At 37.6% G+C, this 25959-nt stretch overlaps 2 protein-coding genes across 7 annotated transcripts in view; both read right to left on the bottom strand.

Moving 5' to 3' along the window:
* Positions 1-853: 853 nt before the first annotated feature.
* Positions 854-23068, bottom strand: C7BH4orf47 (chromosome 7b C4orf47 homolog). 3 transcript variants are annotated; one of them, XM_030816401.1, is made up of 7 exons: positions 22112-23068; positions 19424-19643; positions 16025-16162; positions 15849-15924; positions 13916-14095; positions 11138-11304; positions 854-889 (listed from the first exon to the last, which is right to left on the bottom strand). In XM_030816401.1, the coding sequence occupies exons 1-7, from the start codon at positions 22209-22211 to the stop codon at positions 886-888; spliced, it is 885 nt and encodes a 294-aa protein (XP_030672261.1). In that variant the 5' UTR covers positions 22212-23068; the 3' UTR covers positions 854-885. The 3 variants fall into 3 exon arrangements, with proteins under 3 accessions (XP_030672261.1, XP_030672260.1, XP_030672259.1); XM_030816400.1 differs by lacking the exon at positions 854-889 and adding an exon at positions 2194-2437; XM_030816399.1 differs by lacking the exon at positions 854-889 and having other exon boundaries at positions 10413-11304.
* Positions 23069-25209: 2141 nt separating this feature from the next.
* Positions 25210-25959, bottom strand: part of ANKRD37 (ankyrin repeat domain 37) — a 29658-nt gene continuing 28908 nt past the window's right edge. For all 4 annotated transcript variants that reach the window (XM_030816397.1, XM_030816395.1, XM_030816396.1 and 1 more), the window contains one exon: positions 25210-25756. Coding sequence is in view for 3 of the 4 variants with exons in the window: in XM_030816395.1 (XP_030672255.1) it covers positions 25354-25756 (403 nt within the window). In the remaining variant the exon portion in view is untranslated. The remainder of the gene's footprint in view (positions 25757-25959) is intronic.

The raw sequence follows: 25959 nt of genomic DNA, 5'->3' as shown, positions 1-25959 counted from the left end.
GAAAAATCTTAATTGTTTTACATATTTCACTATTCCCATTACTGGTTTCCATATTTGGTTTTCTGTAAACTGACACAATACATTCATATAAAATCTGGATAAGGTCTGTCAATTGTCACACTACTGCTCAAACCCTTCAGGAAGGCATTAGTGTTCCCATCTATGAATATGATATGAAGTGTGTTGTCTTAAAAAGGCACATTAATAAAAATTAACTATAAAGACAGATTAAAATGAACAATTGTGATTTTTAAATCTAAAATAAATTTTGATAAAATCTGAAAATATAAAACTCTTATCTCAAAAGAATTGGGGTATTATAGGCATGAACCACCGCGCCCAGCCTAAGAATAAATATATTTATAAGGCTTTTTTGGTAATATATATAACCATAGATTTTATTCACCTATGTGTACTTGGTAAGGCCATTCCTATTCTGAAGACAATGTATTCAATATTACTCCTTGATTCACATTATACCCTTGGTAATGTGTTTACGATATTAACTGCACAGTGTTAGTTATGAGGCAGGCATGAAAAATTCCTTTAAAACCTTAATTGTACAAATTATCTGTACCATCTGCACTCCTCCTTCAAAAGCCAGCTATATGTCTGGCTTGACATAGTTCCCTCCACTTAAAAAAAGTGGGGAGGCCCAAAAGAAGAGTCTTGTAGCCTTCTACAAACTCATTTCCAGCTCTAGGCAGCCTGGACTGGCAGAAGGACAAGCTCTAACAAAGCACCACATATTTGTCCATTTTTCACAACGCTGATAAAGACGTACCCGAGACTGGGTAATTTATAAAGAAAAAGAGGTTTAATGGACTCACAGTTCCACGTGGCTGTGGAGGCCTCACAATTATGGTGGAAGGTGAAAGGCACGTCTTACCTGGTGGCAGAAAAGAGAGAATCAGAATCAAGCGAAAGAGGAAACCCCTTATAAAATCATCAGATCTCGCGAGACTTATTCACTACCACGAGAACATATGGGGGAAACTGCCCCCGTGATTGAATTAACTCCCACAGGTCCCTCCCACAACATGTGGGAATTATGGGAGCTACAATTCAAGATGAGATTTGCGTGGGCAGGGACACAGCCAAACCATATCACACCATTATCAAAAATAACTTCCAATGTATTATTTGATATTTAGATATTTTACATTTCCCTTTTAAAATACAAACCCCACCAGCCCCTGCCCCTGGTGAATGAGGGCTATCAATACCTCACTATGAACTACAGTAAGATATTTAAATCATGTCTTTTAAGAGCAGATTTTTTTTTTTTTTTTAGACGGAGTCTCACTCTGTTGCCCAGGCTGGAGTGTAGTGGCATGATCTCAGCTCACTGCAACCTCTGCCTTCCAGGTTCAAGCGATTCTCCTTCCTCAGCCTCCCGAGCTGGGATTACAGGCACACGCCACCATGCCCAGATAATTTTTGTATTTTTAGTAGAGACAGGGTTTCACTATGTTGGGCAGGCTGGTCTCGAACTCCTGACCTCATGATCCACCCGACTCAGCCTCCCAAAGTGCTGGGATTTCAGGCGTGAGCCACTATGCCTGGCTTAGAGCAGATATTGTTAAAAGAGATAGGGCAGGTGAAGGAGAAGAGATAACTTGGGGACTAGCAGGTAAGGCCTAGGTGGGATGCCCCAGGAGAGGCAGCTTGACAGCTAGAGAGGAACATGGGAGGACACGAAAGACTGACTTCATCCATCTTCCAACTTCAGAATTTTTATAAGATACTCAACAAGTACATTCCCCTCAACCCCTCAACTCGTCTTGGGGCTGCCATTGGCTAAATAACCTGATGCTTTACATAAATCACAAATAGAGGGCATGTTATCATATAAGCTGAAGCATTTGCCTCACTATATCATGTGTATATATTGTATCTATGTAATAATATAAATGGATCTAACATTTATCTTTGATGTTAAGAATGCTTTAGTAGGCTATGACACTTGGATAGCTATCAATCCAATTTTCAATACTTCTGAAAAGAAACAGCAAGAACTTATTGTGTACTTTCTACCCTTCCAGCAGTCTCTTCTACTCCTCCCCTCCAACCCTGCAATTTTTTAATATTAGCAGTAAAAGCAAATGACAGATTGCACTCCAGGATTTTATAAAATGTGTAAACATATTCTGCTCAGAAACATAGATGTAAAAACATAAAACAACAACCACATGTTATTAGCAAATACTATTTATTAATTATAAGTAGTAGTATTAAAATAAGGAAGAGAATTAGAGTTGCAGGCTTAAATTTCTTTTAACTGCTTGAGCTATCTGCTCTATAACAGTTTATATTTTTTCAAATAATTAGCTCTTGATAATGAATTACTCATAGTTAAGATCTAGAAAGCTACTTGTCTTCCGGTTGCTAATAGGATGGTACTGAAGCAGTCTTGTAGTTCTTTGAATTTAGTGCCCTAAAATTGGAAAATAAACACACATTAATTTTATAGGTACAAGTCAAATACCTGTACATTCTTTTTTTTTTACAAATATTAACTATTTTATTATGATAAAAGTGATGCATACTCATTTTAGAAAATACAGCTAAACCCACACATAGAAAATTATTTATAGTTTTGCCACCCAAAGATAATTACAATTGATACTTATGTATCAACCATCTGTGCACTGACACATCCCTAACATCAAAATGGAAGCATCTAGCATATATTGTTTGTGATCCTGAAAGGTGCATTCTTCTGTTAATATGTAGCTATCTCTAATTTTCCAGCTATTATGTAGAATAAGATTCAGCAAACCTTAATGAAACTTATGGTCACAAAGAAATATAAGAGTAGATTCCTGACCAGGGTTCACATCCACCAATTTTCTACATTGAGAGTTTGGTAACTTGATTTACCTAATTGCAACAATGATTATTTAATTGTATTTCATCTTGCTTGTCATTTTGTAATCTAAACATCATTTTCTTTTTTTTTATTATACTTTAGGTTTTAGGGTACATGTGCACAATGTGCAGGTTTGTTACATATGTATCCATGTGCCATGTTGTTTTGCTGCACCCATTAACTCATCATTTAGCATTAGGTATATCTCCTATTGCTGTCCCTCCCCCCTCCCCCCACCCCACAACAGTCCCCGGAGTGTGATGTTCCCCTTCCTGTGTCCATGAGTTCTCATTGTTCAATTCCCACCTATGAGTGAGAACATGCAGTGTTTGGTTTTTTGTCCTTGCAACACTTTACTGAGAATGATGTTTTCCAGTTTCATCCATGTCCCTACAAAGGACATGAACTCATCATTTTTTATGGCTGCATAGTATTCCATGGTGTATATGTGCCACATTTTCTTAATCCAGTCTATCGTTGTTGGACATTTGGGTTGGTTCCAACTCTTTGCTATTGTGAATAGTGCCACAATAAACATATGTGTGCATGTGTCTTTATAGCAGCATGATTTATAGTCCTTTGGGTATATACCCAGTAATGGGATGGCTGGGTCAAATGGTATTTCTAGTTCTAGATCCCTGAGGAATCGCCACACTGACTTCCACAATGGTTGAACTAGTTTACAGTCCCACCAACAGTGTAAAAGTGTTCCTATTTCTCCACATCCTCTCCAGCACCTGTTGTTTCCTAATTTTTTAATGATGGCCATTCTAATTGGTGTGAGATGGTATCTCACTGTGGTTTTGATTTGCATTTCTCTGATGGCCAGTGATGATGAGCATTTTTTCATGTGTTTTTTGGCTGCATAAATGTCTTCTTTTGAGAAGTGTCTGTTCATGTCCTTCGCTCACTTTTTGATGGGGTTGTTTGTTTTTTTCTTGTAAATTTGTTTGAGTTCATTGTAGATTCTGGGTATTAGCCCTTTGTCAGATGAGTAGGTTGCAACAATTTTCTCCCATTTTGTAGGTTGCCTGTTCACTCTGATGGTAGTTTCTTTTGCTGTGCAGAAGCTCTTTAGTTTAATTAGATCCCATTTGTCAATGTTGGCTTTTGTTGCCATTGCTTTTGGTGTTTTAGACATGAAGTCCTTGCCCACGCCTATGTCCTGAATGGTATTGCCTAGGTTTACTTGTAGGGTTTTAATGGTTTTAGGTCTAACATTTAAGTCTTTAATCCATCTTGAATTAATTTTTGTATAAGGTATAAGGAAGGGATCCATTTTCAGCTTTCTACATATGGCTAGCCAGTTTTCCCAGCACCATTTATTAAATAGGGAATCCTTTCCCCATTGCTTGTTTTTGTCAGGTTTGTCAAAGATCAGATAGTTGTAGATATGTGGCATTATTTCTGAGGGCTCTGTTCTGTTCCATTGATCTATGTCTCTGTTGTGGTACCAGTACCATGCTGTTTTGGTTACTGTAGCCTTGTGGTATAGTTTGAAGTCAGGTAGCGTGATGCCTCCAGCTTTGTTCTTTTGGCTTAGGATTGACTTGGCGATGCAGGCTCTTTTTTGGTTCCATATGAACTTTAAAGTAGTTTTTTCCAATTCTGTGAAGAAAGTCATGGGTAGCTTGATGGGGATGGCATTGAATCTATAAATTACCTTGGGCAGTATGGCCATTTTCATGATATTGATTCTTCCAACCCATGAGCATGGAATGTTCTTCCATTTGTTTGTATCCTCTTTTATTTCATTGAGCAGTGGTTTGTAGTTCTCCTTGAAGAGGTCCTTCACATCCCTTGTAAGTTGGATTCCTAGGTATTTTATTCTCTTTGAAGCAATTGTGAATGGGAGTTCGCTCATGATTTGGCTCTCTGTTTGTCTGTGATTGGTGTACAAGAATGCTTGTGAGTTTTGTACATTGATTTTGTATCCTGAGACTTTGCTGAAGTTGCTAATCAGCTTAAGGAGATTTTGGGCTGAGACAATGGGGTTTTCTAGATATACAATCATGTCATCTGCAAACAGGGACAATTTGACTTCCTCTTTTCCTAACTGAATACTCTTTATTTCCTTCTGATTGCCCTGATTGCCCTGGCCAGAACTTCCAGCACTATGTTGAGTAGGAGTGGTGAGAGAGGGCATCCCTGTCTTGTGCCAGTTTTCAAAGGGAATGCTTCCAGTTTTTGCCCATTCAGTATGATATTGACTGTGGGTTTGTCATAGATAGCTCTTAGTATTTTGAGATACGTCCCATCAATACCTAATTTATTGAGAGTTTTTAGCATGAATGGTTGTTGAATTTTGTCAAAGGCATTTTCTGCGTCTATTGAGATAATCATGTGGTTTTTGTCTTTGGTTCTGTTTATATGCTGGATTACATTTATTGATTTGTGTATGTTGAACCAGCCTTGCATCCCAGGGATGAAGCCTACTTGATCATGGTGTATAAGCTTTTTGATGTGCTGCTGGATTCAGTTTGCCAGTATTTTATTGAGGATTTTTGCATCAATGTTCATCAAGGATATTGGTCTGAAATTCTCTTTTTTGGTTATGTCTCTGCCAGGCTTTGGTATCAGGACGATGCTGGCTTCATAAAATGTGTTAGGGAGGATTCCCTCTTTTTCTGTCGATTGGAATAGTTTCAGAAGGAATGGTACCAGTTCCTCCTTGTACCTCTGGTAGAATTCGGCTGTGAATCCATCAGGTCCTGGACTCTTTTTGGTTGGTAAGCTGTTGATTATTGCCACAATTTCAGAGCCTGTTAGTGGTCTATTCAGAGATTCAACTTCTTCCTGGTTTAGTCTTGGGAGGGTGTATTTGTCGAGGAATTTATCCATTTCTTCTAGATTTTCTAGTTTATTTGCATAGAGGTGTTTGTAGTATTCTCTGCTGGTAGATTGTATTTCTGTGGGATCGGTAGTGATATCCCCTTTTTCATTTTTTATTGCATCTATTTGATTCTTCTCTCTTTTCTTCTTTATTAGTCTTGCTAATGGTCTATCAATTTTGTTGATCTTTTCAAAAAACCAGCTCTTGGATTCATTAATTTTTTGAATGGTTTTTTGTGTCTCTATTTCCTTCAGTTCTGCTCTGATTTTAGTTATTTCTAGCCTTCTGCTAGCTTTTGAATGTGTTTGCTCTTGCTTTTCTAGTTCTTTTAATTGTGATGTTAGGGTGTCAATTTTGGGTCTTTCCTGCTTTCTCTTGTGGGCATTTAGTGCTATAAATTTCCCTCTACACTCTGCTTTGAATGTGTCCCAGAGATTCTGGTATGTTGTGTCTTTGTTCTCATTGGTTTCAAAGAACATCTTTATTTCTGCCTTCATTTCATTATGTACCCAATAGTCATTCAGGAGCAGGTTGTTCAGTTTCCATGTAGTTGAGCAGTTTTGAGTGAGTTTCTTAATCCTGAGTTCTAGTTTGATTGCAATTGCAAAGACCATCGAGGCTAGGAAGAAACTGCATCAACTAACGAGCAAAATAACCAACTAACATCATAATGACAGGATCAAATTCACACATAACAATATTAACTTTAAATGTAAATGGGCTAAATGCTCCAATTAAAAGACACAGACTGGCAAACTGGATAAGGAGTCAAGACCCATCAGTGTGCTGTATTCAGGAAACCCATCTCACGTGCAGAGACACACATAGACTCAAAATAAAGGGATGGAGGAAGATCTATCAAGCAAACGGAAAACAAAAAAAGGCAGGGGTTGCAATCCTAGTCTCTGATAAAATAGACTTTAAACCAACAAAGATCAAAAGAGACAAAGAAGGCCATTACATAATGGTAAAGGGATCAATTCAACAAGAAGAGCTAACTATCCTAAATATATATGCACCCAACACAGGAGCACCCAGATTCATAAAGCAAGTCCTGAGTGACCTACAATGGGACTTAAACTCCCACACAATAATAGTGGGAGATTTTAACACCCCACTGTCAACATTAGACAGATCAATGAGACAGAAAGTTAAAAAGGATATCCAGGAATTGAACTCAGCTCTGCACAAAGTGGACCTAATAGACATCTACAGAACTCTCCACCCCAAATCAACAGAATATACATTTTTTTCAGCACCACACCACACCTATTCCAAAATTGACCACATAGTTGGAAGTAAAGCTCTCTCTTTTTTTTTTTTTTTAAGACAGGGTCTCACTCTGTTGCCCAGGCTGGAGTGCAGTGGTGCAATCACAGTTCACTGCAACCTCAACCTCCTAGGCTTTTAAGCAATCCGCCTGCCTCAGCCGCCCAAGTAGCTGAAACTACAGGCATGTGCCATCATGCCTGGCTAATTTTTATATTTTTTGTAGAGACAGAGTTTTGCCATGTTGCCCAGGATGGTCTTAAAATCCTGGGCTCAAGCGATCTGCCTGCCTTGGCCTTCCAAGGTGCTGAGATTACACACATGAGCCACCATGCCCAGCCTATCTGTACATTCTTATAAAAACTTTTTTCATTAAAAAATTTAAAACAAATATACTTTGTAACATATTAACAATCCAAAATCAAAATTTTCTCATCAACTTAAAACACTTCATTTTATTAAAGCCATATATACTTACAAGATACAATTTAAGAAGGAAAACAATTACGGAATCAATTTTAAATTCTACTGTCCAAAAGTTTACTGGTTTTAAAATTAGGGTAAAAGAAGCTAGAACTTGATTCAGGATAATGTTTTGATAATGTATTATAAAAAGAAAGGGACTTCAATAAATTCAGAATTACTAAACGGAAGATAAAATTCAGATTTTTCAAAAGAACAATCACTTATTCTTCTCTTTCTTCTTGCTCCAAACATATATGCTACAGCATCATAGAACTTTCTCAGGTTTATTCTCTGGATAGAAAAGAACGCACAGAAAACCTGAAATACCGGCCCCCTACCCACACACAAAGTTCCATCTATCAGAGGGTGCGTGTGGTGAGGAAAATTCTAATTTTACCGTCTGTTTATTAGATGAAGTTGGGCAGAGTAGTGATAAGTGGCTTGCCAGAGGTTAAAGATTAAAAGGATAGAAAAAAGCTCCGTATCTTCCTGTTTCTAAGTCCAATACTTTACCAACTAGCCCACAGAGAATAGTATTCCTGTAGACAACAGTTTAACTTACATACATTTACCCTAATATCTGGGAGAATCGTGGTTCAGTGACACAGATAAGTTTTTGTTAATTCAGAAAATGTGAATTTTGCTAAGTCAAAATCAATTTTCCTTACTGATTCCACAAAATTGTCACCAAAGTGCTACAAAGAGTAGATAAAATATGCAAAAATCGGTCATCATCATCATCTGTATTAGCTTATTATAATAAAACCCATATGGGTTAAGCTACCATTCAAAATGTATTTCCCGCCGGGTGCAGTGGCTCACACCTGTAATCCCAGCACTTTGGGAGGCTGAGGCGGGCAGATCACCTGAGGTCAGGAGTTTGAGACCAGCCTGACCAACATGGCAAAACCCCGTCTCTACTAAAAATACAAAAATTAGCTGGGCATGGTGGTGGGCACCTGTAATACCAGCTACTTGGGAGGCTGAGACAGGAGAGTTGCTTGAACCTGGGAGGCGGAGGTTGCAGTGAGCCGAGATCACGCCATTCCACTCCAGCCTGGGTGACAAGAGTGAAACTCCGTCTCAGAAAAGGAAAAAAAGACAACATGTTTTTCCAAAACCTGTTCCTTCAAACCCGTATATAGTATCAGCAAGACATGGTAGGCTTGGAAAGCTTGAATTGGCTAATTATTGCAGCTAAGAAGGACTATTCATTTCACCTACATTACCTCACTTATAATGGCATCTCATACATTAGTGATTTTGTATTAATTGCATAGTTTAACTTCTATTTGATGGTATCATAACAATTTAGAGCTCTTGTCAAAGTAGTATTGGAGTTTGGGGGGGTGATTATTTTATTTTACATAAAATGTGAATGTGCTATGCTTCCAGTTAATTGCAGTGATACTATATTACTGAAATGGAACTCACAGGAAAAACACTGGTTCTAGTATTCCTAATGAGACGCATACATGGCTTAATACAAATGTCACAGTATTGGAGGCCACTGAAATACACACAGCATTCTGTAGTTAATGCTAGTGACACATACAAGTGCTCAAGAAAAAACTTCACTTGACAAATGCTTTATTTGGGAAATATTGAGATAAATGTTTTGAAAAAATATAAAATCAAACATAGCTATATGTAACAAAATAACTATCATACAAGGTATAACATATATGGAATGACTATAATACATAAAAGACAGGTTTGAGATAGAAGTTCAGTAGAAGCTCCATCTGAGGATATTAGCAGACTTCAGAGAAGAGATGATAGAAGATAGAAGGCAGAATGAACAACCTTACCGGTAATGTAGTAGAGTAGGTTAAAAAAAAGTACATGTATTTCATGAGGCTCAAGGAAAAGATACATGAAAATAACAAAGACAACAGGAAAGCAGGTTATAGCCACCTTACAAGGGGCTTCAGTTTTTTAAGCAAATGTTTGAAACTAGATGGCATCTCAAGCTAATTAGTCCCCATGAAACCAGAAGATAACTTCAATATTTTTTTTTTTAGAGAAAACACATCTTAAAATACATAAAATACAGTAAAATTATGTACATCACAAAAAATGTCATGGGCTGTAGATACTATGTCTGAAGTAACAAACTATATACCATTTAAAATTTTCCTTATGTAAAATCATTTTTTTCTAATCTTGCAAACTCTCAACATAAAATGTAGTGCTAGCTAGTCCCTGAATGATATAAAGCTTAAGATGCCCAGAAATTTTTTTTCAACTTAAGCAACTGACTAGATTAAAATAATTCAGTCAGAAAATTGGATACATATTGAAGCTCTAAATGGATGTTGAGTGAGAGAATAAAGTGAAAAAAGGCCATTGTTAGGTATCCAGGGACCACACGATCTTCTCAATAGTCTCATGAGCAAGAAGAGCAGTACAAGTTTGAACATCATCTAAGTTAGAGCACCCCAAATTATCAAAGTTTTAAGATAGTATCAACTTACTATGAAGTCTTCTTTCCCAAAAGAATTCATGTATTCAAAATCATATTTCTGATTAGGTAAAAGTTAACACATAGCACTGGTATTTTTAATTTATAAAAATGTTAAGTAATTTGTCTTTAGCTGATTAGTTCTGCTGGTAAATACATTGTTCTAAAGAACTTAACGAGTAGTCAATCAGAAATACACCTTTGTGCCAGACGTGGTGGCTCACGCTTGTAATCCCAGCACTTTGGGAGGCTGAGGTGGGCGGATCACCTGAGGTTGGGAGTTCGAGACCAGCCTTACCAACATGGAAAAACCCCATCTCTACTAAAAATACAAAATTAGCCGGGCATGGTGTCGCATGCCTGTAATCCCGGCTACTCGGGAGGCTGAGGCAGGGGAATCGCTTGAACCCGGGAGGCGGAGGTTATGGTGAGCCGAGATCACGCCATTGCACCCCAGCCTGGGGAATAAGAGCGAAACTCCGTCTCAGAAAAAAAAAGAAAAAAAAAAAAGAGAAAAGAAATAGACCTTTGTAATAAAGGGCAGTTTTATTTTTGTGAAATAATACTAATGTTAGTATTATAATTGCTGTCCCCAAGTGATAAAGATGTACTACTGTTTTTATAAAAGAATGTAAATTTAGTGTCCTTTAGACACAGAATAACTGATTGTTTTTACTCCAAAGAACTTTTTCAGTTTTGAGAGTATACAAAACCTGGATAAAATTGAAGTTTTAAGATACTTTGATAATATACTTTTTCTCAAAGCATTATAGTTATGTTGGCATTTTTAATTAACCAGAATATTTTCTATTTTCATAGGTTATCTCAAAGTTAAAGAGACAGAACTCTCAAGCATCATTAGGATTTCTTACAATTGCTAAGAAACTCCCTTCGAGAAATAGCCAATGTTAATGTGTACTGCTAACTGAACTATGAATATCTAACTAGTCTCAAATAACTCATAATGAGGCGCTATAGATTTGCTTTAAAAATTATGCACAGAATGGTTTGGTGCAGATAACTTAAGCTTTTTCAGCTGGGAATTTCAGAAGATGGGGGAGAACTTCTACAAGGGAGGGCAGGTACCTGTACATGGAAGGTGCTGAGATGTCTAAAGTCACCCACATTTGTCATTTTAAAAAGTATATATAAATAAAAGATACTATTTTGAAGAAGTATAAAAGTTGGAAACAATTTTTTCTTGGTTTGTAAGCTAAGTGTAAGATATTCCCACCTTCTGACATTCAAAGTCATTATACTTTCAACTGGTCTGCTTTTTGGTCCACTTGGTGGGTGGAAAATCTTATCGTCTTTGCCAGAAATATTTGCCAATTTAGCCACATAAGGGTCAGCAGAATGTGATGGGTAAGGATCAAATGTTCCTGCCTTCATTCCACCAGGCTGCGAAGAAAAATGAGACAATTTAATGTGATTTTGTAAAATGCCTCTACAAAATTAGCTTGTGAAGAAGTTCATACATATTATTGTAATCTGCGGAGTTGGTTTTAAAGAAAATGATACTGTTTAATTCAAATACCACCAAAAGGTCTCCCTACCACCAACTTTATAGGGTCAAAACACCATAATCCAAAAGCTCTCTATAAAAATGACAGTGTTTATAGTCAGGTAACAGTCTAAACTATTGCCAAGCATTAATATTTTAGAGTTTATCAGACCAGGCTATCACTTAGTTAGAAAGTGAGTCTATTAGTAAGGGAAATCCTAGGTCAGATGTATTTTGATAGACAATGGGGAACAAGGAGTGTGGCACAACATGAGTTTACTAAATGTCAGTCAATGATGATACTTTAAAAAAAGTAATAAGCAATAGCACATAGAAATAGAAAGTGAGAGGAAAATGCAATCTACTTTACTTGTCTTGTAGTCTATTAAGAGAAGTCAATCAAAATATTTTTCAACCTGTACACAAGACAGAAATATTTGTTTTGACTTCTTAAACTGATTTGACAGAATTTTAACTTTATATTCTATATAATCACAGGAAAATTCTATAGAATCATAATAACCCATTTAATTAGGCACCTTTTCTTGTAGTATCTATGCCAAATATACATGAAGATTTAATTCATTTGAAAGATACAGTTATAAGTTTTCAAGTTTTCCAGATTGAAGACACATGGATTATTTTAAAGCTTACAATAACAAGAAAACTTAAGAAAGTTTAAATAAATTAATTTAAAAGTATAAAAGCAAAATGAATGAATTAAAAATAGAAAAACATAGGTTAAATAAACCCAAGTGAGGCTTTAAAAAGTAAGTTAATAGCTAAATCTGTAATAGAATTAAGAATGAAAAAGAAGTGAGGAAAGTCTATACCTATACTTAATATCAAAAATATAAAATAGGCCAGGCGCGGTGGCTCATGCCTGTAATCCCAGCACTTTGGGAGGCTGAGGCAGATGGGTCACCTGAGGTCAGGAGTTCAAGACCAGCCTGGCCAACATGGTGAAAACCTGTCTCTACTGAAAATACAAAAATTAGCCAGGCATGGTGGCACACTCCTGTAATCCCAGCTCTTAGGGAGGCTGAGGCAAGAGAATCACTTGAATTGAACCTACGAGGCAGAGGTTGCAGTGAGCCAAGATCGTGCCACTGCACTCCGGCCTGGGCAACAGAGCAAGACTCTGTCTCAAAAAAAAAAAAAAAAAAATATATATATATATATATATGTATATATATACACACATATAAAAAATAATATTTCTGTAAACCCCAAAAACCTGAATGAAATGAGTGATTTTGTAAGAAAATATAATCTACATTGACCAAAAATAGATAGAAAACCTACACAAAACAGATGGAGAAAGAAATGTAAGAATTGAGAAAATTAGCAGAGCCACCCTGTAATACGGCTAAGCTCAGAACGCTTCACTGTGTGAATTCTTTCACGTCTTCAAAAAGCTGATATTTCTAATGCTATTAAACTGCTATAGAACATAGAAAAACAAAGAAATTACCCCCATTGCTTTAAGATGCCTGCATCCACTTGTACCAAAACAGAACAAGGCATATACATAGTTTTAAAAATACAGACCAATCACACTTCAAATTATTCATGCAAAAATACTTAATAAAATATTAGCAAATAAAACACAGTATTATATTTTACGATTAATACAACACAGCCAAGTGAGATTCATTTCAGTAAATATTGTTATTCAGCTTATGAAAGTAAAAAGTGGGGAGTGAAGGGACAGTCTAAATAGATTACACCATTTGGTAAAATTCAACGTATATTCAATAAAATTCAGCATTAAATTCAGATTAAAAAAATTGTTTTCAACACAAATAACAAAACAAGAGTAGTACCCTTAATATATGGAGAGATCTTATAAGGTATCTTACAATATTAAAAACATAAACTTTGAAATACAAAGTCTACAAGAAAAATGAAGAGGCAATTTACAGAAAAAAAGGTACTGACTAAGGTTTATAAACTGCTGGAGCATTTTAATTTTTATTCTCACTTGTTAACTTCTGCAGCAGGAAGATAGTTAATTTTAATTGCCATTCCAAAAACTAAAAGATGGTTTGGCTTTTTATGGTTTTAAGAAAAACTAGACCTAGGGTCTAGAGAAGCATTTCAAAAATTCATTATGAATTCACTAGGCGTGGTTGCACGTGCCTATAATCTCAGCTACCCTGGAGAATTGCTTGAACTCGAGAGGCGGAGCTTGCAGCGAGCCTAGATCATGCCACTGCAGTCCAGCCTGGGCAACAGAGTGAGACTCCGTCTCAAAAAAAAAAAAAATTATTATAAATTCAAATACATTTGAAGAGACTAATAATTACTTCATGACAAGGGCTTCATTATCCCCTACATTATTCATACTTGGTGATTTCATGTAATTTTGTAAAAATAGGTCCGAAGATTCTTGGTATCCATACGAACAAAAGTTTATTATTTACATGGGAAAAAAATCATTTGACAGCAAGAGACAGTATTTCTTTACAATACTTAATTTTTTTCATCCTAAAATTGTAAACCTACCTTTTTACCAGGAGAAGAAGGTTTAAAAGCATTTGAAATTGATTCTTTCTTCTCTTCTTTTTTAATTGGTGGTAAAGTTTCCTCAGAAAAATAAGGATTAGCGTCAAAATAGTCCCTTGGGTGAAGATTTAACTTAAACGGTGCTCCTTTAAGTAAACGATGGTGTTCTTCATTTGCTTTCTGTAAATTAAAGAGTTTGAAATTACACAGCATAAATTTCACAAATTGAAAATAACCCAGAGTTAAATCTTTTACATTTTAATATAAACATGATTCTTAAATCCATCCTGCTGGGTGTACTTTTTTAAAACATTAATTTGCAATAAAATAAAACATTGATTTGCTATGTTCTATTTTTATGATACAAAAGATATGCCTACTTACAAACAGAACTATGCTTATTCATTTTGGATACAAATTTATTTGCGATCCTGAGACCTTATCACTTGAACGAATCTATATTAACTATCTGGGCAGTATGATGCAGTACAACAAGACTTGTCTCTAGTTCAAGCCCTTCCTGCTTTGTAGCATTTCTGAGACTCTGGGAAAGTTACATTTTAGTGTCACATCTTCTTCGACTGTAAATGAAGACATTATTATTCCCCACTTAATGCTGTTGTAAAGATTACATGAGATTATATATATATATGATTTTATATGTATATATGAGATATGAATATAATTTTTATAATTTAAAAAATTATATATATGAGATTATGTATATATATCACATATATGTGTATATATCTCACATATACACATATACATATATCTCATATATATGATATATATACATATATGTATATGTGTATATGTGAGATATGTATATACATTTTTGTAATTTTTAAAAATATTTTATATGTATATATGAGATTATATATGTGTATTGATTATATATATAATCTCATATATGTATACATATATATAATCTCATAATATATATGAGATTATATATATGTATATATGACGTTCCCCATATAAGTGAACAGGTCTCATTATAAGTCAAATATGGTACACAGTGAGTGTAAGAGGCATATGCTAGTACATTTTAGTTTTTATCTCTGCCATTTAATAAAGTGAGCAGTTTTCTCCTATCCTTTCACTCTGTCTCCTCATAGGATTCAACCATTCTGTAACCTCCACTTTTTCCCATCACCCCCCAACTCCTCCATCCCATTTGCTCATCATAATGGCTTCTTGATCAGCCCAAAAGTATTACAATTACTTTTGCAGGCACAGATAGTAGGGTGTGGTGGGAATATGGCTAAGGGTCAGGATATGACTCTTTATTTAAAATAGAACATAGTTGATCAGGCCAGGCTAATAGAAGTTTCACAGCTAGTTTAGAGAGATGTAAAATAGATGTGGTAAAAACCATAGGAAGAGAGAAAATTCACCCTGGAAGGAGCTGAGAGGATATACAGCAAGATATGAAAATCTAATAAAAGGGTAAAATTATCACAATCCACAAACATGAGTTTGCCACTGTCCCAGTGATATAAATAGATAGAACCAAACAAAATTAGATCTCAAGTGAATTATTATTATTATTATTATTATTATTATTATTATTTTTGAGATGGAGTCTCGTTCTGTCACTGAGGCTGGAGTGCAGTGGTGTGATCTTGGCTCACTGCAACCTCCGTATCCTGGGTTCAAGCGGTTCTCCTGCCTCAGCCTCCTGAGTAGCTGGGATTACAGGTGCCCGCCACCATGCCTGGCTAATTTTTGTAAGATTAGTAGAGACGGGGTTTCACCATGTTGGTCAGGCTGGTCTCAAACTCCTGACCTCGTGATCCGCCCATCTTGGCCGCCCAACGTGCTGGGATTACAGGTGTGAGCCACCGCGCCCGGCCTCAAGTGAATTATTAATATCGAGTTAACTATTTAAATAAAGGAAAGGTTGAAACATTCAAAACAGATTTTTTACCTTATAATTTAGTTTTGCTGCATCATAGAAGTCAGCAGAGTGTGAAAACTGTTTACCTATGGTAATATTTGCATAGCTAAGGAAGCAAAGTAAGTAATGGTGACTTCAGAGTTCAGAAATTTAATTTTTTTTAATTTCAAAACAAATGATATGACAAAGTATTAAAAATATCTTACCCATATCCAGTTCCTTTCTTTCCCGGGTTTGTGTATAAATTCTTTCCAGGTGCCTTATATTTTTCTCGAGGTTTTGACTGTGGGCTGAAAAATGGGACTGGACCACCTATTGTTCCATAGTAGCTTCCTAAGCCACATCTTAAATATAATTTTTTGATGTTTTAAAAGAAGGAGGTTAAAATGGCAAAGTTTAAGTCTATTTTATCATAATTTTTAATCAGATTGAAAAAAAGAGAAAAAAATGCTAGTTTTAATCTAATTTCATTTTCCTCATTCTTAAGTCACAGATTTTGACATGAGATATGTTTCTAATATTTTTATTATTATAAACATTCTACAAAAAATAGAACTGCATGATTCTTAGGAAGTTAGAATCATTCTCATTAATTCAGTTAACTATAACAATAAACAGAGTCTTTTGTGTTTTTAGATTAATTTATGGACACTTTATGGCAAGTTAGCTAATAAATGGCTAATTACTTCTGACTATCCACCCACAAGAAACTACACTTTCAAAACAAATATTTAAGACTGCTGTTTCCACTACTGACAGAAAGTGACTCATGGAATTTGGGTGCTAATTTTCTTCTGTTTGGTTTATATCCCATAACTTTACTGTAGAAAAAATTAACGAAACATTTTCTTTTCTTCCATTTTAATGTTAAATTTTCTGGGCACACAGTATCTATTTAAAATCATCAAAGTATTTACTATCTAGCACTTTAACAAAATTTTTCTTAAAACTTCCACAATAAGGGTAACTATTGTTAGCAACAGTCATAGTCTGTAATTCTTAAGTTAACATTGAAGTAAACAAATTTTAATAATCAGAAAAAGGTCTACAAGACAAACGAAACCTTACTACTATCAAAACTTGACACTGTTCATACATCTGAGGTAAAAATTTCAAAAACTAGAAAGACATCAACATTGATTGCTTATTGTCAATACCTTCAGTCTACAAATGGTAGGAAAGCATATTTTAATTAATCCCTCTTTATGAACCTATATAATGAAATTCTAAAATACAACAAGGAAATAGAGCAGGGATAATGCAGATAAAGAAGAACTATTCACAGACAGGCATAATTTACCCAAAATGTGATTTAACGCAAGCATTAAAAGTCATTCTATTTAGAATTTATTAAATGCCTACGGTTCCGGGGGTGGGCGTGGTGGCTCACATATGTAATCCCAGCACTTTGGGAGGCTGAGGTGGGCAGATCACCTGAGGTCAGGAGTTTGAGACCAGGCTGGCCAACATGGCAAAACCCATCTCTACTAAAAATACAAAAAAACTAGCCGGGCGTGGTGGTCTGTGCCTGTCATCCCAGCTACTTGGGAGGCTGAGGCAGGAGAATCTCGCTTGAACCTGGGAGGTGGAGATTGCAGTGAGCTGAGATCGCGCCACTGCACTCCAGCTTGGATGACAGAGCCAGACTCCATCTCACAAAAATAAATAAATAAATACATAAATACATAAATACATAAATAAATAAATAATAAACCTACGGTTCCATAATTTGGTATTGAATAAGTACCTGTATAAGGGTTTCTTATTTATAACACCAGTCTCCCTTTTTGGAAACACTTTCTGTATCCACTAAATTACAGATGTTTTTCACATATCTGTGAATTATTTTAAAAAAAGGCTAGTCTAATTATAAAACTGTTATTATTTCTTGGCTGACAGATGAATATAAGCATATTATAAACTAATGTATCAAGGTAGCAATTTCCAATTATTACCACGAGTCAAACTTTATCACAGGCAGGAGAAAAGACTGAAAAGTAGGAAAAAGTTATTTCACACATTACATGAAAAAGAAATAAAGTAGTGACAGAAGGAAAAAATCATATTTTTAAAATTTATATCTAAGAAAATGAAAAATTTCAAGAAACAGTAGTAATAATAAATAATTCTATCCAAAGTGTCAAAAGGTAGAAAAAGATGAAATTAAAGAAAAGAAGAAAATCCTCACTCTTAATAGAGACAATAATTTTGGCTGATGTTGCCTACTAGAATTAGATGGAAGTATAAGTTATACAAAGTAGTTTTACTAGTCTCAAAAAACACAGTAAATAAGCACAAAATTAGACTTCGGTTATCATCTATCAAATTAATAAATTGAGAGACTCAAAGCTTTGAGTGTGAATGAACATTACTTTTTTTTTTTTTTTTTTTTAGATGGAATCTCCCTCTGTCATCCAGGCTGGAGTGCAGTGGTGTGTTCTCGGCTCACTGCAACCTCAGGCTCTGGAGTTAAAGTGAGATTCTCCTGCCTCAGCCTCCTGAGTAGCTGGGACTACAGGTGCGTGCCACCATGCCCGGCTAATTTTTTGTGATTTTAGTTTGTATTTTTAGTAGGGATGGTGTTTCAATGAACATTACGTTTTAAGTCTCAGTTATATAACTAATTACATTGACTTCATGGTCTAATGTTAAACTAATTTAAAGGGAACATTGACAGTTGTCACAACTAAGATATTGTTAAACCTCATGAGTATATCTTCACAATAATTTAAAAATAATGAATTTTTGATCAGTTATTTTCTTCATCAAAAAAGAATTTCTGGCCAGGCGTGGCCCAGAACCCTCCTCCAGTTGAACCCAGGAGGGAGAGGTTGTAGTAAGCCGAGATCGTGCCACTGCACTCCAGCCTGGGCAACAGAGCAAGACTCCGTCTCAAAAAACAACAACAAAAATTTATCCTAATTACACATTTTTTTCTTTTTTTTAGACAAGGTCTTGCTCTGACATCCAGGCTGGAGTGCAGTGGCTCAATCATAGCTCACTGTAACCTCAAACTCCTGGGCTCAAGGGACCCTCTCACCTCAGCCTCCTGCGTAGCTGAGACTACAGGCATGTTGCTACCACACCTAGCTAATTTTTTAACTTTTGTAGAGATGGGGTCTCTCTATATTGCCCAGGCTGGTCTCAAACTCCTGGCCTCAAGCATTCCTCCTAGCTCGGCCTCCAAAAGTGCTGGGATTATAGGCATGAGCCACTGCACCCAGCCTCATATTTTTGTTTATACTTCTTTAACAGCAGAAAAAATAGTCAGGGGCATAGACATGATAATTAAAGGCAATTTTTTCCTCCAATCTGACTTTGCAAGGTTTATGAACAAATTTTACTATTTAGGTTGTTTTTATTATATCAACAAATAGACCATAGTGATATAGATAATCCAAAATTTAATATGATAATGAGAATATATTTAATCAAGATTACTTGTCAATCTAAATCATCCAATACAACTATCTCCACCTAAGACAAACTAAGAATAATACTTAAAAATTCATCTTACATAAGTAAGTCCTACAGAAAAACAAATATTTAATTTAGGGATAAAGGTGCAGGAAATATATTTTCGACTTTTCCCAAAAAACACTTACAGCTTTTTCTCTCCACTACTAGGAAGGAAGGCTTTGCCTAGATTTTTTTTGGCTGCTTCCATCATATCCCGTCTCCTCACTTGATTCAGATTTATGTAGCCTTCACCTTCAAAAATCCTTACAAAATGGGGATCAAAATAACCTGCCTGAAGATCTGACATTTCTTTGGATCCTCCAGGTAGCATCTGTTTATTTTTGCTTGCAGCCTCATTAAAGGGTCCTTTAAAAATAAATTAGGCATATTATAATTTTGAGCTGACTAGCAATTAAAGGACATGAAAAATAAGATAACAATTTCCAAATATGATTTGGGCCAATTATGAATTTTGAGCTCTAAAGCACTGTTTCAAAATATTCCCTGAAAGCCCTGTGTGAATGGCTATCTTGACAATAAGACCTAAGTGGTTTTCATCCAAACATGTTAATATGTAAGGTCTTGGTTATACACTCTGAGTTTTAGAGCTGGTAGAGACCTTAAAGTGATCTAATTCAATGTTTCTCCAACTACAGACTAGAAAGCACTGTGTGAGATGTCAGTGAGAGTGTGTGCATAGGTCGAAGAGAAGGGTGTTTCATACTCAAATTGAAGCAATTCCTCTCTGGGGCATATACTCAAGGCGCATGAATGTCTGTGGCCACTAAAAGACGTTAACAAGAATGTTCATAGCAGTTTTATTCACAATGATCAAAAACATAAAACAGCCCAAATGTCCATCAACAGGAGAACAGATTTTTAAACTGTGGAATTTATACAGTGAAATACTAGTAGCCCAGTAATTTTTTAAAGGCTGTTTTAATAAGTATTTAGAACTTCTTTCATAATTTAGATCTAGGAGAGCTCTATTTGAGGAGAGCTTCGGAAACATGGAGAATTTTTTGAAGTGCACACAATCCTTAATTCAATTGGCTATTAAAACGTGAATCTGTATCACTGACTTTTTTTTTTTTTTTTTTTTGAGACGGAGTCTCACTCTATTGCCCAGGCTGGAGTACAGTGGCACGATCTCAGCTCACTGCAACCTCTGCCTCCCAGGTTCAAGTGATTCTCCTGCCTCAGCCTCCCAAGTAGCTGGGACTACAGGTGTGCACCACCAAGCCTGGCTAATTTTTGTATTTTTAGTAGAGACGGGGTTTCACCATATTGGTCAGTCTGGTCTTGAACTCCTGACCTCGTGATCCACCCGCCTCGGCCTCCCAAAGTGCTGGGATTACAGGCATGAGCCACCACGCCCGGCCTGTATCACTGAGTTTTTTACACTTTTTTTTTTTTTTTTTTGACTAGGTCTCCTGTCACCCAAACTGGAATGCAGTGGTGTGACCATGGCTCACTACAGCCTCAACCTCCTGGGCTTAACTTCCTGCCTCAGCCTCCCAAGTAGCTGAGACTATAGGCGCAGGACACCATGCCCAGCTAATTTTTGTATTTTTTGTAGAGACAGGGTCTCACTATGTTGTCTAGGCTTGTCTTGAACTCCTGGCTTCAAGCAATCCTCCTGCCACTACCTCCCAAAGTGCCGGGATTACAGCTGTGAGCCACCACACCTGGCCAACTTAAATTTTTGAAAAGGTAATACATTCAAATAGTTCCAAATTCAAAAGTATAAACATTTTCACAAGAAGTCTTTCTCCTGTACTTGGCCACCCAATTCTTCTTCCACAGGCAAAGAGACTATCATTTTGTTTCCCAAAGAATGTTCAGGTATGTTCAAGTGAATGTTTTCATGGATATCCTTTTTCATTTTTTTAAATGCTGTCTCTAAGCATTGTTAATGCTTAGCACACTATATAGATTATTCTGCACCTTGCTTTTTTATTTAACAATGTATCTTGGAGATATCTCCAAATCAGTGTTTTATTTTGTATTATTATATAGAAGTAATTGGATATCCAAAAATTGAACTGAGACATTTAAATATTTATGTATATTAGGTCTTTTTATTATTTATGACTTTTGTAAAAATCCCTCAGCCATTCACTTAGCATTTCATTTCTCAGGAAGGTAACAACGGATGGCCTTCTTGGATGCAAATGTAAATGCTGTTTGCATAGGGGAGTGTCCCATCTAACCAAAATATTCTGGGAGAAAATTGCCAGGCACCTTTGAAAAGAAATAAAATTACCTATGAGGACAATAAATGAGGATAGAGTACTCTAATAAAAAAAGATTCCTATTCTCATAAAATAAAGTTCTTGCTGGGTGCTGTGGCTCATGCCTCTTAACCCCAGCACTATGGGAGGCTGAGGGGGGAGGATCTCTTGAGGTCAAGAGTTCAAGACCAGCCTGGGCAACACAGTGAGAGCCCCCCACCACCACTCCACAAAGTGTTTAAAAATTAGCTGGGCATGGTAGTGTGTGCCTATAGTCCAGGGACTCAGGAGACTGAGATGGGAGGATCCCTTGAGCCCAGGAGTTTGAGGATGCGGTGAGCTATAATCAGGCCACTGGCACTCCAGCCTGGTTAACAGAGATCTGTTTCTAAATAAATAAATAAATAAATGAATGATATCGCTTAACTCCATTGAAATTTTACAAGTTAACAAACTTTAGAACTAAATGCTTTAAAATATAAACCATTAAAAAAATCATTTGATTTAAATATTAAATCAAATATTTAATATAAAATTAAATCTAAATTTTATATAGAAAATACCCACTATTCGTCTGTAGAGAAAAGCAAATATACTTACGATTAAATTGTGACACATATTTATCACCCACAGTAATATATTCCATCTCACTAAAGAGGCCAATCCTTTCCATGTCCGTTTTCCCTCCTTCGGCAGGCATGGTGGCGTCTGGTGGTGGTGCTCTCTATACCGCTAACTTCATCAGTTTCCCTAGGGTCACTTCTTTTATAGCAAAGTCCTACTTTACATTGAAAATAAAAATAAAAGGGAAAAGTTTAGAAAAAAGTGGTTACTAATTTCCAGTTCTAATTACTTTCAGTCTGAGAGTTTTAAGGCTTACTATAAAACAATAGCCTCATACTCTATGGGGAAAGAACCTACTCTGTGGGGTGGGGGAAAATACTGGGATTCAAAATTATCCAGATGAGCCCTCCCGCTTGACTCTCCATGTGAAGTGCCCACAAATTACAAAGGAATGTGCAAGATATCATCGATTACACTGCCATTTATCTGTTGGAAATGATAAAATTATTACTGTATGATGTATTATAAACAAATCCTTCTTTTGAGAAGTTCAGGGTAGATTTTAAAATCATAATTATATAAGGCAGACATTTTCCCAGTTTAAATACAATGATTTCAGCATCCTGCATTGTCCCTGATATTGAAAATATAACAGCTTTTCAGAATGCACAACACATCTAGGTATTACCCTACAATTCTTGGGGCTTTTTTCAAGTTTAAATAAACATAATAAATGTGTCATTGACAAAATTATAAAGGGAATGGGGAAGAGAACAATTATTTAGGCAAGATAAAAAACAAGAACAAAAACAAAAATTCCACAATGAATTCTGAGTATTTGTTAACAGGTATACTTCAACTCTGAGCTTTCTTTGGAAATGACCACTTCAAGCAAAGGCGAAATATTAAACATGCAACTCTTTATGTAGAAATTAATTTTTTTTAAGACAGAGTCTCTTTTTTTTTTTTTTTTTTTTAGACAGTCCCAGGCTGGAGTGCAGTGGCATGTTCTTGGCTCACTACAACCTCCGCCTCCCAGATTCAAGTGATTCTCCTGCCTTGGCCACCTGAGTAGCTGGATTATAGACACGCGCCACCGTGCCCAGCTGTTTTTGTATTTTTAGTAGAGACAGGGTTTTACTATGTTGGCCAGGCTGGTCTGGAACTCCTGGCCTCAAGTGATCCACCCACCTCGGCCTCCCAAAGCGCTGGGATTACAGGCATGAGCCACCACGCCCTGCCAGAAATTAATTTTTAATAGTAGACATGTTCTTAAAAAAAAAGGAGGCCCAAGGAGCTAAGCTTACCTCCATCCCATCCCAAAGTTTTTAAAGCACCAACTATGAGCTAAGCACTGGGCATACACAAGTGAAGAAAACAAACATTGGGTTAGTCCTCACAGTTTGTAATCCAAAGTAAGAACCTTTTTTTTTTTTTTTTTTTTGAGACAGAGTTTCGCTCTTGTAGCCCAGGCTGGAGTGCAATAGCACGATCTCAGCTCACTGCAACCTCCGCTTCCCAGGTCCAAGCAATTCTTCTGCCTCAGCCTCCCAAGTAGCTGGGATTACAGATGTCTGCCACCACGCCCAGCTAACTTTGTATTTTTTTAGTACAGACGGGGTTTCACCATGTTGGCCAGGCTGTTCTCGAACTCCTGACCTCAGGTGATCCACCTGCCTGGGCCTCCCAAAGTGCTGGGATTACAGGAGTGGGCCACCGCGCCCGGCTGGTAAGAACCTTTTACCTTAAATTTATTTATTTGCTTATTAAGATGGAGTCTCACTCTGTCGCCCAGGATGGAGTGCAGAGGCGCTATCTCAGCTCACTGCAACCTCCGCCTCCTGGGTTCAAGCAATTCTCCTGCCGCAGCCTCATAAGTAGCTGGGACTACAGGCACCTGCCACCACGCCCGGCTGATTTTTGTATTTTTAGTAGAGACAGGGTTTCACCATGTTGGCCAGGCTGGTCTCAAACTCCTGACCTCAAGTGATTCACCTGCCTCGGCCTCCTAAAGTGCTGGGATTTCAGGCATGAGCCACCGCGCCCGGCCTTTTACCTTAAATTTAAAGCAAGCTGTTTGAGTGCCTCTCTGCAAGCCGGCCTGAAACTGGCTCACCTGAGCGTGAATCATTGCTAACATGTAACACCACAGGGGCAAATTCAGATTCATTTTAAACTAAAACATAAGCAAATACAACGCCCTTCCCCACATCCTACCTCTTCCATTAATCAGGGATGCTTTAAAACTAAACTTCAGTCAAGATTTAGTACTCTCATTTACCTTATATTTCAAAGCTCCACCCCTCTGCCCAACCACAAAGGATTCCTGTGCTGCTACTGGGGCCTAAATGTCTCAGGCCCTATATCAGCCAGCCTCATCTGTCACCATGGAAACCCCTGCTGTGGCCCCTTGGCTGTAATTGTTCTCTTTCCGTCCTCAGGCTGGGCTCTCTCCAGCTACAGGACCATTGTCCATGCCCTTTCTCTTTAGCCAGCTACTTCAGCGTGCCGACCTTTTCTCTCCCCACCCCACCCCTCGCCATTAACACTGATTCTTCGGACTGCTCAGTTTCTTAATCACGTCTTTAACTCCATCACAGCGGCATGTACTTCCTTCCAAGCCCTCATCGTGGTTACCTGCTAGGTCATCTTACCTTCGTCGTGAGGAATCCTTTCACGAACGGTAACCCCGCGTCTGCGCAGCTCCCGGCACACAAGCCAGCCAGGGAGGAGGGAGGGAAGAAATTCTTGCCTAGAACTTTCCCACTACTTAACTTTTTTCTTATTTTTTTTTTTTAAACGGAGTCTCGCTCTGTCGCCCAGGCTAGGAGTGCAGTGGCGCTATCTTGGCTCTCTGCAGCCTCCGCCTCCCGGGTTCAAGCGATTCTCCTGTCTCAGCCTCCCGAGTAGCTGGGACTATAGGCACCCGCCACCACACCCGGTTTTTTTTTTTTGTTTTTTTTTTTGTTTTTTTTTTTTCATTTTTAGCACAGACGGGGTTCCACCATTTTGCCCAGGCTGGTCTTGAACTCCTGAGCTCGGGTGATGCGCCTGCCTTGGCCTCCCAATGCTGGGATTACAGGCGTGAGCCACCGTGCCTGGCCCTGCCACTACTTAACTCTTCTTGAGCAACATTTACAAAATTATTCATTCATTTATTTAATGACCCTTCGGGTCAAGCTTGCTGGTAGAAACTAGAAACACAGATTTAAGAAGGCATAGATGCTGCCCACAAGGAGCTTACAATCTATTAGACAAGAAAATAGAGCATAGCCGAATTATGGCACGTTCCCTTGGAAAAGGTACGGATAGAGTGCCGTGAGAGGTGAAGAAGGGGCAGAAAACTGGAGGGGGTGGATGAGGAGTCTATTTCTCAGGAAGGAAACGGAGGCTGGGAGGTGGCAGGTATCTAAGGGGCAAAACCTGGCGTCCGCGAGGACCAAGTCACCTCTCCTGAGGACACCCACTCCGACAGCCGAGATCGGGTTGCCCCAGCTCGTCCAGGTTAACTGTGCTGCGGGAGCGGCGAGGGTTTCCAGGTGCCCGCGACACCCCTGGGCTGCGAAGCGCCTCTGCACGTTCCACAACAGCTGGCGTTTATTGTGTGATGTGTTGCCCCGGGTACGGGAGAATCCATTCCAAGAACGCTGCGGGGGGATACGAGGAGATTCGAATCCGCACCTAAGAACACGCAGAAGAACGTGTGAGCGTCTGTAGGACAGAAAAGACTTAACTAAGAGAATTCATCAAACATAAGTCTTCGGCTACCCGCCCCGCCTCGCCGTCGGGGAGTTACTGTAGTGTGGTACGCTCTGTGACGTAATGCCGCCGAGCATGTCGGGAGTTGTAGTCGGTCCGCCCGGGCCCCGCCCCTCGGCCGTGCG

The sequence above is a fragment of the Nomascus leucogenys genome, chromosome 7b (assembly GCF_006542625.1).
Source record: "Nomascus leucogenys isolate Asia chromosome 7b, Asia_NLE_v1, whole genome shotgun sequence".
NCBI lineage: Eukaryota > Metazoa > Chordata > Mammalia > Primates > Hylobatidae > Nomascus > Nomascus leucogenys.
The sequence above is the reverse complement of the archived record's forward strand: the minus strand, read 5'-3'. Positions and strand labels throughout refer to the sequence as shown.